General features: G+C 31.1%; 1 protein-coding gene across 20 annotated transcripts in view; it reads left to right on the top strand.

Moving 5' to 3' along the window:
• LOC106878639 (thrombospondin type-1 domain-containing protein 7A) overlaps positions 1 to 13,964 on the top strand; it is a 999,802-nt gene extending 985,838 nt beyond the window's left edge. For all 20 annotated transcript variants that reach the window (XR_008265800.1, XR_008265799.1, XM_052974016.1 and 17 more), the window contains 2 exons: positions 9,856 to 9,887; positions 13,190 to 13,964. Coding sequence is in view for 18 of the 20 variants with exons in the window: in XM_052974016.1 (XP_052829976.1) it covers positions 9,856 to 9,887; positions 13,190 to 13,241 (84 nt within the window). In the remaining 2 variants the exon portion in view is untranslated. The remainder of the gene's footprint in view (positions 1 to 9,855; positions 9,888 to 13,189) is intronic.
• The last annotated feature ends 19 nt before the right edge of the window (positions 13,965 to 13,983 follow it).

Genomic DNA, 13,983 nt, shown 5'->3' with positions numbered 1-13,983 from the left:
ATAAAGGTTTCTTAGTTTGAATGTTGTCAGAGACTATCTATACAGCCAAGAATAAGTCAATGACAATTGGAGATTAAACTAATTGAAACCATGAAAATTATGCAAGAAAAGTTTTTTAAAAATTCATCTCTTATGATGAAATTGAGAAGCTGAAAACTTATCTTATGACTAACTAATCTCCAACATTTAGATATTTAATCCTATAGATGTGCTCTTTGATTAATAATAGCTTAATTATCAATTAACTGTTAAAATTAGTCAATTTTTTAAATTTTTTTAAAGTAGCTATACTGAATCAGCAGAAATATTTGCTGTTCATTTTATATAAGAAAGAAATGATTGTAAAAAGACTAGTAATTAAAGGTAAAGTATAATTAACTGAATAATACAACTTAACTGAATAATACTACTTAACTTTTCTGCTTGTCAAAATATGACTATTATTCTTTATTGAGAGTAAACTGATTAGGGCATCTTAATTAATATTTAGTTGACAGGGTCGATTAAACCAGCTATTTTACACATAATTGCTGTGTTTAATGAAACCCAATAGATACTAGAGATAAATTCTTAGCAATGTACTGATGTGACTTGAAGCTACACATTTTACAAATGTTTTGTTCTAAAAGTAAAATATTGATCACTTGCCAGCCAGACTATTACTTACATAAAACCACATCTATAATAAAAAAATGTTTAATTAGCAAAATCAGTCTTCCATTGTACAGATCACTTATATGATATTAATAAGCATGCTTTTGGTAAAAAGTGGATTCATTTTTTTTCTTTAACATGCTCCATTCATGTTTTATTTCTTTCATTTTGGTTGCATGATTAATTTGGGGAACAGTTTTTTTTTGTCTTTTTATTGTCACAGCTTTGACATTCTTGCATGCATTGCACCTATTTATAAATGGTAAGTAAGTCTCTGCACTTGTTCATTCTTAAAGCTTAATATCATGTTTTCAAATGGTGAAATGAATTTATGCAATGTTTAACTAACTGAAAAGCTAATTTCATTTGCTGTGAATAATTCTTTTATTCCAAGTCAATCAGTTCAATTCTGCTAAATGACACACAACTAACCAAATTTGATGATGTTAATGTTCTGTAGACCAACTAGGGAATTGATTCAGCTAACAACACATCTACAGCCAGCTGCATTGTGGTTTCAAGTCAACTTGTCATCGTGCTTCACCAAAACATGCTTCATATACCTAATTAACAGGCAAAAAGTTGGTCTTATGAAGAACATCTAGATTATTTAGATATGTTCCAGACCATCTCTAACTTAATAGCACTACCTAATAGGATCTGTTAAATTATTTTTTAAGTCATGTTTTGTGATATCATGGCCCATTCAAGAAGTTGACTGCAATCTATCTGGGTGTAGATGGCTTATCTAGTATCGCTCAAAGACATTTGTTCAGATTTCATTTGAAGAGTTTGATTTAGGATAATGTTAATAGAGCAGAGGCTGTTGAGGAAAATTGTGTTGCAGTGAATCTGTGTGTTGTGAGCCTGAATTTTGCAGGGGTCATATGGCACATAGCCCTTGTCTTGGATGAATTCTGAATAAAAAGTTAAGATCGTTTGGGCAATGTTGGTGGTATATTCCCCGCATTGTGCAAATATTATAACATTTACAGCCACACTGGAGAGAATTAGGTTTTAATGTTTTAAGACGGTCCCAATAAACAAGATCAGTTATGCTTTGTAATAAAATTTGCTCAAAAACAAATATAATTTCTAAAAATTACAGAGAAATTGCGCCAACATCAATATGAGGAAAATATCTATAATAAATTTGTTATTAATGTATTTATTTTTAAATATATTTTAAAAGCTTAGAAGTTTATAAAATTAGACAGAAATGGTTAAAGTTAAAGCTAATTTAATAAAAGCTTTGAAAGTAAAAAAGGAAGAGCGATAGTGAAGCTGAGACCTAAACAACCCCTGAATCCTGTCTGACAATGCTAGACAGGGACGGTCTTGATTCTAATGTTTAGTGAGGTGCTTATGATACTCAGTTTCCTGGATACAGATTTACAATCTAGTTGATTGCAATTGTAATTTTCTAAACTATTAATAATCTCATCTCTAGAAATGGAAAGTATTTCAACATTCAGATTTATACATGTTTTGATCAGTTATTTCTGATGACGATTAGAATTTAAACTGATAGAAACAGAGTATAGATGTAAATATCCATAGACTCATTTGCAGAGATGAAGTTATTTGTTCAAATATTATAAACCATACAACTTCCAGGTATCAGAACAATTCAGGTGCAAATGTGCCTCTGCATTTACATATAACTTATCTAAAAACTGAATATTGAAAGAAATAAGATTTTTAATGATTATTTCACTAATACTTATTTCAATAAAACACCAGTAGCAATAATTACATTCCATTGATATTGCTTTATTTATAACTAGTAATAGAATTATTTTTGTTAATTCAAACTATTTCATCTTGGAATTATAATTAAATAGCATTGCAAACAATATCATTGACATCAGTGTATTTCATTTCACTGGTATATTATCTATTTTATATCATTTACATCTGCTTCCAATATTATTTTATTTTTATGATGTATATTTTTTAATGATTTTCTAGCACTTTTCTATTCATATTTCATTCATAAATTTCTGTTTCAGATATATCTCACCTACTCAATCTCAACCATATATATGTGCATTTGTGTGTGTGTGTGTATACAGTAAATTCAATTCCAAAATAAACTTAGTAATATGCTCAATAATTGCTCTTTAAATTTAATGAAAAATTGTATTTCAAAATTAACATTCAAGTATTTTCATATATTTCTATATGTCTCTATAGTGACAGTAATTTTTAGAAAAGTAGATTTTCAGAAAAATAGAGTACATTTTAACAATGGACTATATAGATCTGTATGAGTCTATGTACCTACATGCTTGTGTTTAAAGGTAAATTCAAGCAAAATTACTATAAATAATCCTCAAAACAGTAAAGAATATCACGGGAAGGTAAAAATAATGAATCAAGCATTGCCCAGAGAAATTTATACTCTATTGAAGTAAAAAATAATATTGTCCTTTATGACTTTAAGAGAAAATTTGAAATATTAACTATTACATATTATTTATGCATGTAATCAGTTTAAAATCATAGTCTAGACTTTTATAGAGTATAAAATGGTTCAAGGTTATATTCTTGTTTGTAAAAGAACTTGGAAATACGTGAAACAGATTAAGATTAAGAACTTAAATGGTGACCTTTTTTTCTTTTTTTCTATCAGCTATCATCTTTTATATAATAGTTCTATCTACACATATTGTATGATTCAAGTACTGTTAGAGTATCAGAACAAAAAATGACTTTCAATACTTGCTCTGGTTCTTTGTGTTCTGATTTCAAATATCACCAAAGTCAACTTTACTTTTCATCCTTCAGAGGTTGATAAAATTAAGTAACAGTCATATATGCTGAGGTTGATTTAATTACATAACAAAGCCCTCCTCTCCACAAATTTCAGGACTTGTGCTAACATTAGAAGCAGTTGTATTCTGCATATTCAGTTTACAAATATATTTTAACATATAAAGAGTAAGAAAAATAATTTTCTTTGCTATTGCAACTAAACAAGTTCCAAGATCTGAAGCAAAAGATTTAAAATAGACAACCAACGATGAACAACACGGACAGCATCCAATTCTGAAATTTAAGCATCAGTATAGTGATCTTGCTTGTTAAAAGACATCATAAACATCTATGTTCTGGTAGCTGTTGAGGACACTACATAGTAAAGAAGCAGGTTAAGTATTTGTGACAAAAAACGAACTATTCTCACAAACATCTGGAATACAGACAGTCTGTTTAGATACGAGTACTACAGCCTACACCTTCTGCTTTTACTCTGCATTTTTGGCAGATGTTATACAGGCAGTAGTATTGCATTCACGAAAGCCTTACAGAAGTGTAGAGTACCCATGCCAAAGATCCATGTACTCTTTTACTTGTTTCAGTCATTTGACTCTGGCCATGCTGGAACACCACCTTTAGTCGAGCAAATCGACCCCAGGACATTCTTTAGATGCCTAGTACTTATTCTATCGGTCTCTTTTACCAAACCGCTTAGTTACGGGGGTGTAAACACACCACCATTGGTTGTCAAGCGATGTTGGGGGGACAAACACAGACACACAAATATACACACACACACACACACACACACACACATATATATATATATATATATATGTATATATATATATATATACACAACGGGCTTCTTTCAGTTTCTGTCTATTAATCCACTCACAAGGCTTTGGTCAGCCTGAGGCTATAGTAGAAGACACTTGCCCAAGGTACCATGCAGTGGGAATGAACCCGGAACCAGGTGTTTGGTAAGCAAGCTACTTACCACACAGTCACTCCTGTGCCTGGATATCAAATGGGAAAGTAAGTTTTGCATTATGGTTATGGAATTCCATATTACAGTAAGATTTTCAGGATCAGGACATTTCCACAAAATGGGGGTTGCCTGTAATGATTGTGGTGCAACTTACAGTTTACAGTCCAGCTTAAAATTTTCAGTTCAATCCTGAGGATAAGTTAAAACCAAAATATTCGAAATATTTTTTTTTTCTCCACCATCCCATGAAGTGACTTTTATTACCACCTTCTTCCTACAGTGAAATGACAATCCTCAAAGTAAATCAGAAAATCTCAGCTAAAATGCCATCATAACTCTTTGTTATATTATCAGAATTTATGCCAGTATTCTGAACAGTAGTAAGAACTTACAAGACAATCCAGAATAGGATGGATTTATCGTTTCTGAAGTGGGAATCTTATAAATGAAAGTGACTTTTAATTCCTTTCTGTCTGCATGCTAACTTGACTATAATTACTTGTGGAATAAAATATAAATAAATTTATTCATGGCTTCAAGTGAAATGAAGCATTTGATGTGATAGTATGAAATTGACTTTTATAAAGGAACAACTCTTAGAAGTCTTTCAGTTAATTTTCCTCTTGAAATCACACTGATTTAGTCATAAGAAATTTAATGATTGAGACTTAAAAGAACATCCAGTCTTCAGCCAGCCATTCCAATTATAAAGGCTTTATCATACAAAATGTTACCCTGACTGCCATTAATTGCCCCATCGCAAAGTTCCATGCATTATCTCTAATTCTGATAAAAGTAAATGTAAGCAGGTACAGAAGCAAAATGAATCGGGTCAGTGATATGAAATATTTAACACTGTCTTTGCAATTATAATTTTACATGGTTAGTCTACAGGAAAAAAAAAAAAAAAAAAAAAAAAATCTGTGTTCTACAAGATTCAACTATTTATTTCCATATTATTCCAAGTTGAGAAATGCTTTAAACATAGAAATACATTTCTGAATACATTAATATGGAAATATATTTTCTCAGCCTGATAAATTAGTATGACACAAAGGAAAGTTTCTGATGTTGTTTAATATTTGAGCAGTAACCAAATAAATATTTTTAAAAATTCTACAAGTATTTTAATACTTCCCACTCAGCTTCAAAGACTCATTATATTGTCAGACAACTTATTGGCACTAAATCCTTGTTAAGTGAATAAATTACAATGAAAATTGCTTTTCATTCCTCCAGATAAAAATATTTTTCTAGTGATTTTTTCTCAAAGCAGACATAGGTTGGATGAAACTTGTTGGAGCAACATCTTATAGCCAGATGATGTCCTTCCAAACACCAACCCACACTTTGTTTTCATGCAAGGAACTCTTTATTCCAAAGACAAGTCTGTGTAGATTGAAGCCACATATCTACAGCATGTTGTGAAGGATATAAACACATCACCAATACCCAAGTAATTCAATGTGAGGACACATACATAAACACCCATACACCAAACAGGCTTCCATATAGTTTCTGTCAACCAAATTCACTTACAAGACCTTGGTCAGCCTAAGATGATGATGCCTGCCCAAGGTGCTACAGTTGAAAGAAAACCATAAAGTTGCAAAGCAAAATTCTTAGCCTCACAGCCATGCTTGCATCTATTTGAAACATTGTAGTATGAACCCTAATAGATTATCTTTCATTAAAATCTACTTTTCATAGGAATCTAAAGAATTCACAGGAATGATATCCATTGTTTTGTATTCACTTGTAATAAGCAAGTGGGTCACTTGAAAATTAAAATGTTTTGCAATGAATACTACTCAGTGCTCATGCCAGATGTGAGCCATTAACTACTGAGGTGAGAGATTAGGTGCTCTACACATCAGAATCTTAACATAACCAAATGAAATAAAATTTCTTTTGAAAAGAACAATCTATTAGCAATTCTCTTATTAAAAGAAGCAAGTATTTTAATATCAGTTAAAGGTCAATATGATGAGGAATTCTTTTGGGGAAGAAAACACTACACACATTTTATGTTTCTCAAAGTGAGGAAACAAATACCAATAATTTAATTCAGTGAAAAAATTATTAAGAGATGAAAGAAACACACTTCTAAGTAGTTTTATTTGCTTGCAAACGATTTATACTTGCATATATATTGTACTGAAATTTCCTACTATGAAAAACTACTGAGCAAACAACTGTATACAATCTATTTAATTTAAACCAAAATTAGAAGACTTAATATCAAGAAAGATGTATTTGAATATTTATTTTGTAGTCTGCTAAATTAATATTGAGTTTGAAATACAATTTTATTAGTAAGGAGATGGATGTTTAGATATTTGCTCTGGAACTCCCAGAATTGTTGTTTTGCTTCCTATTAAATTGTATGAGTAACAAGACAAATGTAAAATGTTTTATGTACACTAAAATGATTGCTCTTCCAACACAGTGAATGGGTTATATTGGCAGAGTCAAATATCATTAAATAACTGAGTTACTGCAATATACTGTGCAGTAAATGTCAAAATCTATGAAAATAATGAATTTCAGTAATGTTGATGCTGTTTGCATGAAATCAAAGAACCTAATTCCTATGGACCAATATAAAATGTTGTAACAGGAGGGATGTTCAAATATTATCAGGAATGGTACTTTCATGACATAACTATAGTACATGATCAGATATGAGATAAATGAGGTAAAAAAAACTAAAATGTCAGAAGGTGAAAACTGTAATTTTCAAGGAATTCCAGAGACAAAAGGTAAAATTCACAAAATTCTACATTTGTTTTACTTTGAATTGAACAATTCAAGGAGGTCAGTGACTTCTGGTATCTTCAGCCTTAAACTACTGACTGTAAGGAAGACTTCCTGTCATGCAAAGGATGTCATGCATGATGTGTTGTGTAACAAGCCCCAACATATCTAGCAATTAATTCTCTTGAGGTTAAAATGGCAAGCCTTCTTGAGGACCTGTGTACATTGCATTCTTCTCTACAAATCTAAACCACATTCTATAAAAGAAAAAGCTTCAAGATCACATTGAATGTACATGGAGGTTCAAATCATCTCATGGCATGAGTAAATGACCAAAGAGAATATCTATGTCTACTATTTTTATGCATACAGGGTTGGCTTCAGTTTAGTGCTGAGCCATAATCTGTATCAAATATTACACTTTAGAGACTAATAGAATACAAAGACTCCTCTGGTACAATGATGTAATTGGCAGAGATGCACAACATGAAACTGAGGACCAGGTGGAGACAGAGATCCCTGATGCAGCACTGTGAAATGTATCTCAGTTGAGACCACTTGAAGAAAGAAATTCTTTAATTTCCAAGTTTAATGAGAAATTTTAATCAGTCGTGAGAGTCTTCCTCAAATGAAATGCGAAGGATGATACAGTGCTATGTCTGCTACTTGATTTATTGTTCACAAAACTAATTATTACATTTCTAATTATAGTTATCGTAAGATTACGATTTAATTGTTGGAGCAAAATTTAAACTGGTGCCAATATTTACAAGTCAATGAATATATATTAAGATATTTAATATTGACCACAAAGGAAAATAAATTGAACTGCTAAAATTTACTTCTTAATTATTATAAAATGCTTCCACACCAATATTTTAATCAAAACATTAAGCAGCATATACTTTTTCACATAATTATAAAAGTGAACAGTATTTAAAATAATTACCATACAAAAATAATTATAATTGGTCATACACTTGCTCCTTTCATCCACCTATTCTGCTGTTTCTTCTGACATTGCTTATTCTCTCTCTCTCTCTCACACTCACACTCACACACACACACACACACACACACACAGAGTCTCTCTGATCCTCCTCTTTGGTCACTTGAATAAATGCCCTACATTATTCAACATCTTCATCTACACTCTGGCACCCATTGCTAGCCTTTCCACCATCATCACCTTCTCCGCCTATTCTCTTCCTCAATCTACATTGTAGATGCTGAGTACAAGGTAACTTACCTCCAATGCCACTACCATGACATAATGTGCAATCCCCACCCCACATTCCCTCTAGAGTGGTTGGTGAGCAAGGCAATCCTTCTAGTACCATGAGAATATTGTTGGTCATATGATCAGCTTTTATGGCTGTATCTATTGTAATATTCCATCACCATGGCAACTTCCATATGGATGAAACTTGTCACATCTCTGGTCTGTTGCCGACAGCATCTTATCTCAGAGAAACCTCCAGTTCCTCACTATGCAGTAAGGTCCTATCTCCTCCTTTCTTCCATAAAACTTCTCTGAACATGTGTCAGATAGAACAGTCTTTCAATTTCCCAATCTTCCTTCACCAGATTGTCTTATGTCTCTGGGTCAGTCTAGCTTTTATCCTAAAATCACTGACCACTAGTCTATGTTGTGTGATAAATTTCTCACTCAGTGGTGGAGTTTATTAAATTGTAAAGATGTACCTTGAACAAAATCTGCGAGACAAAATCGATTCTATATCTATGAGAAAAGTAAAATATTTCTCAAGTATTGGAATAAATTGGAAAATCAAATGTAATTAAACCATCATTCAATACGTTATTATCAACAACTTTTGATGTTCAGAAGTTTAAAAAGTTTTAAGTTTTGTACACCCACTTCTTGATATACATTAAAATATGACTGGATCAGAATTAACAAGCCTAACCTAGGAACAGAAGAAAATGTAAAGTAAATCTTAAGACCAAAAACAACATAAATCAAAGGTACACACATTAAATATGGGAAATCACATTTCTGTCAAGAGAAATTATTTGATGGTTACCAAGCAACAACACTAATGTAGTTTAAGGTGGTCACTTGGCAGGTAATGAAAGTGTCAAACAAAAAGTTATTTAGTTACAGCCCTTTACATTATGAGTTCAAATTCCACCAAGATCAACTTTATTTTATTAATCTCCATAAGGATGAAAGGTTAAAGAAATACTCAAATACTGGAATCAATTTAAACTATATCCTTCCCCAAAATGTTGTCTTATGTCAATGTTAAAATGAAATATTAGGGTAGTTTGTTTTAGGTAAAATATCCTTGTTAAAACAAAGAATGTTGCATAAAGCATGAAAAAATTCCAGGAAGCCAGTTTTCTTATGAACTAAAGTGATCAGTTTTATTCTTGAAACAACTAATATGAATAATTAAGAGATTTTCATGTAACTTTAGAATATATCATAATTTAGTATTTTCTTGGCTTGAATACCATTAACCTGTGATCTTGATTAACTTAAGTTCTCAAAAGAAAATCTGATTGTAGTGTATTCTGTAGAGTCAATGAGTGAAACTTAATAATAAGCAAGGATTAAGAGAAGACATATAGAAATGCTTTTAAATGTACTTTATTCTATTTCTCCATCATTCAGCTTGTTACTAGATTGCTTTGTGCTAATATTATGGTTTTTTTCTTATTTACTACAGACTGCAGTTGAACATAAGACTTGCACTGCCAGGTAATTATGCAATTTAGATCATTACATATAGATCATCATTTTGATATCTACTTTTCCATGTTTACATATATCAGAGAGAATTTGTGGAATTTTCTATGATGCCCTTCTTAACACCAACCCTCACTTGTATCCAAGAAGGTAATGTTTCCCCATGACCAAGCATGTCTTCACAAAAGACTGGAAATAAATGACACCACTTGTATGGCAGTCACACTCATTTACAGCTTTCACACAGTGTCAAAATAGTGAGTCAAGCAAACATGTATAATGGTGTTCTTTCAGATTCCATCTACCAAATCTACTCTCAAGGCATTTATTTGAGCTATAGAAGAAGACACTAATCCAAGGTGCCATGCTGTGGCACTTAAAACAAACTCCATGGCTGGAAAGCAAACCTAAGCACACAATCTTGTAATTTATATCAATATATATTGTTATTGTTTCAAATAGGATTTATCTTCATGCAAGTACAGAGGGTTTCTCATTCATTATTGGCACCACCACATTGTCATGTGGAATGATTCTGTAAAATTTGCTACTTGAATTGCTTGTCTCCAATGTTCTAGAATTATCTGCTTTTATGATTTAAAACAATTCAAATTTTATGTATTTAATGCCAGGTATATTTAAACATGATTCATAAATGTTTATAAAAATATTGCTCCATTTTTAAAGACACAAAATATATTGCTTTGTAATATTGATTAACCTACTAAATTACAAAATTCTTATCTTAAAATGTAATTAAATTTAAACAAGTTTACATTTAGAATATAATTAGCCTTCAGACTTAAGATACATATTATAAAAACTGTAAATTTTTTTTTTCTAATTTCAAAGAAAGAAATAAAATACAATTTACATCATCTCTTATATATTTAGAATATTTTGTAAAATGAATCATATATATATATATATATATATATATATATATATATATATATATTTGAATCTCTAAATTACACTATTGACCTTAGTTTTAATTTTTCATATTCTAATTATACCGTGTTCAATATTAATGAATCTAGTGAAAAAACTATACTAGTTTGCATTCAACAAGCATAAAACAGTTACAAGGAAATGCCTTCATTGATCTACCTCAATTTGCTAATTACCACCAAATGAGCTTCTGCATATTACTCAACCTACTACACACAACAGCTGAATTCCCTATTGTCTTCAAAAGGGGCACTACATGTGTGTGTGTGTGTGTGTGTGTGTGTGATTTGGAACAAACTAAATGGTAACACTTTTAATGTGGAAGAGCAAATTCTTCAAAAACATTTTATGGTTGTTTATTTTCAAAACAATAAAATTTTGCAATATTTCAGAAAAATATTTAGAACAAAGAGAAAGTAATTAATTTCTTTTTAATTAGGTAGTTCTGAGTAAGAGAGGCAGAGCCCATACAAAACATGAAAATATTTCATATTCTCAACAAATTAAGATGAAATGCTTGTAATTTTCACATCATTATCTCTTTTAGCATTTCTAAACATGGTGTCTAATATTTCTGTTAATTAACACTTAATATTTATTTAAACAATAGCCAGCTTGATGATAAAATGTTTTCATTTCTTATTCAATTAATAATAATTGTACTGGAGCAGTATTTTATTACCAGAAAACACATGAAAATTAAAAATTGTAAACTAGAAAATGGTATTTCTGAAAGCATGGAGAAACAAGATAGCAGCTTTAAAAAACACCAGAAATGAAACGTCTTCATTATATTTCTTAACCATAATGTAGTGAATGACAGAACTGGTGAAGCAACTAAACAAAATATTTTGCAGTAATATTTTGCATTTCTTAATTCCCTAAATTCAAACTGAATAAAAGCCATCACTTCCAGTCATCTTCCAAGGGTAAAATAAGTTCCATTCAATTTACTGGTGTTGATCTGACACAAAAAAAGTGTGGCAAAAGTTGTGAACAAAATCACAGTTGGTTTGAAGTAGATGAAGTAGTATTCACTCAAAGAGATAAAGCACAACTTAAATGGATTAGAGGATTTGTGTTACACAATGGAATTATTTAAAATGAAATGGCTTTTCTGACAGAATCATTGGAAAGGAAATTTATGTTCAGTTCTAATGATGATCACAGTTATTAGAATATACAAGAGAGTATGAAAAATATTTGAAACATTTCACACATAATTTTCAATAAACATTGTCAGAAATATAATCGCCAGATTGTTGTAAACTGTTTTAAGAGAATTATGACAGGTAAGTCAAAACAGAAGTGTGAACACACACATTTACAAAATTTACATTTATCATATTCTCAAAGTATGCAGTCAATAACATGAGATATATATGGTACACAAACATACACACAAGTGTATGTGTGTGTGTATGGGTGTATGTGAACATGACTTGAGTATCAGAAACGTGTCCCACAAAATCGTGTTTGTGACTTCAGGAGTGTATATAGCATGGTTTCACTTGAGTCGTTGCTACAATTGTTCATTGATTCCTGACTAACTACTTTCATAGTCTAGCAAGACCTTTAGCACATTGCAGGTGTAATTTAACAAGATATCTGAAGATGCTCTGTATGCCCCCCCACCACCACACACACAAATGAGTACTGAAAGAAAAGAAAATGTATGAAAAACTGTCATATGAGTTGGAAAACAGTAAACTGTTGAGCTAATTGCTTCAGAATGCTATGCCTGCTATATCTTGAATAAAGCCCATTACTTCAAGTTACATTATTATTACTTCCTTATAAATGCTTGGCCTCAATGTGCAATAACCTCTTCAAAAGACCAATTATATATAACTAAGGATATCAATTAAAAAATAGGTGAAGCCATTCTTCCTATTATTGGTAGATATAACAGTGTTAAAACATTGATTTGCATCTGTCAGCCCAATATTATCTCGAGTTTCTGATCAAACAAAACGTTTTGCTTTCCTGTCTAAATACAAGCATAATCATATCAACTTTACCTAGTTATCCCAGCCATCCACATTATAAAACTTCACTGCTTCCTTTCTTTAAGATTATAAATAAAGAAAATATATGTACACGCACACACATTTCCATGTGTACAGAAACACTTTCAGACCCTATTAAGTCTTAAAATGATTTTAAATTCAAATTTCTTATTCTATTTACTCATCAATTATGATGTAAATGCATGTCTGCCAAAACGATGATAGAATAGATCTTGATAATAGCAAAACATTTTGGGTTTTTATTTTTCTATTTTAACAACTGAAATAGTAAAAATATATTTCAAAATATTCTCTTCTTATTCAAATTCTTAATATATCTTTTCTTTCCTGCAGCTCACCCAACCTTCAAAGGGATAATAATATCCATGGCAACAAGTATGTATGATACACTTGCCATTGATGGAGCAGAGTATTGATGCAGATGTGTCTGAAAAGAGTCTGACAAAATGTTGGATTTTACCAGTGACAGAAGTGACAACTCCAATATCCCAAAATATATTGATTGGCAAGAAGATTTCAAGAACGTTCTGCCTCTGCTGCAGTCTGAGTATATTCAGTAACATTTTCGCTGACCAGCCAATCTGAAATTACTATATCTCAACAATTACTGGATATGTTTTGAGGACAACTTCCAACAACAATCAAGAATGGAGGTTGCCAAAGGTCGAAGCTCACCAAATCAAAGTCGAAATCAAGTAGAAATTTGAGCTTATCATCACATAATTGTCTCAGAGTCTATTCTGATGTTGATGTAGAATTTCTCACAGCATGCATGGCTATTCATGATGCAAACCACTCCAACATGTTTAAACATGTTGTAACCATTATTTATGTTCATGTTGTAACCATTATGTTCATAGAATTCTTGTTCAGAATTTTGTTATTGTCTTGGAGAGAGTTAGAGAGAGAAGTTATTGCTTTCAAATGGGATTGCATGCCATGTGCTAAAAGGGAATGCAGAGCAAGAGGAAAAAATTAAATTTTTCTTTTTGGGTTTTTTAAAATTGGGAAGCTATTTTTGTTGGTCAAGAAATGAAAATACAAGCTATATGTATGAGTGACTGTGTATAAATACATGAGTATAAATATGTATATATATATATATATATATATATATATATATATAC

This window comes from Octopus bimaculoides, chromosome 17 (assembly GCF_001194135.2).
Source record: "Octopus bimaculoides isolate UCB-OBI-ISO-001 chromosome 17, ASM119413v2, whole genome shotgun sequence".
NCBI lineage: Eukaryota > Metazoa > Mollusca > Cephalopoda > Octopoda > Octopodidae > Octopus > Octopus bimaculoides.
This window is presented reverse-complemented; position numbering and strand designations above follow the sequence as displayed.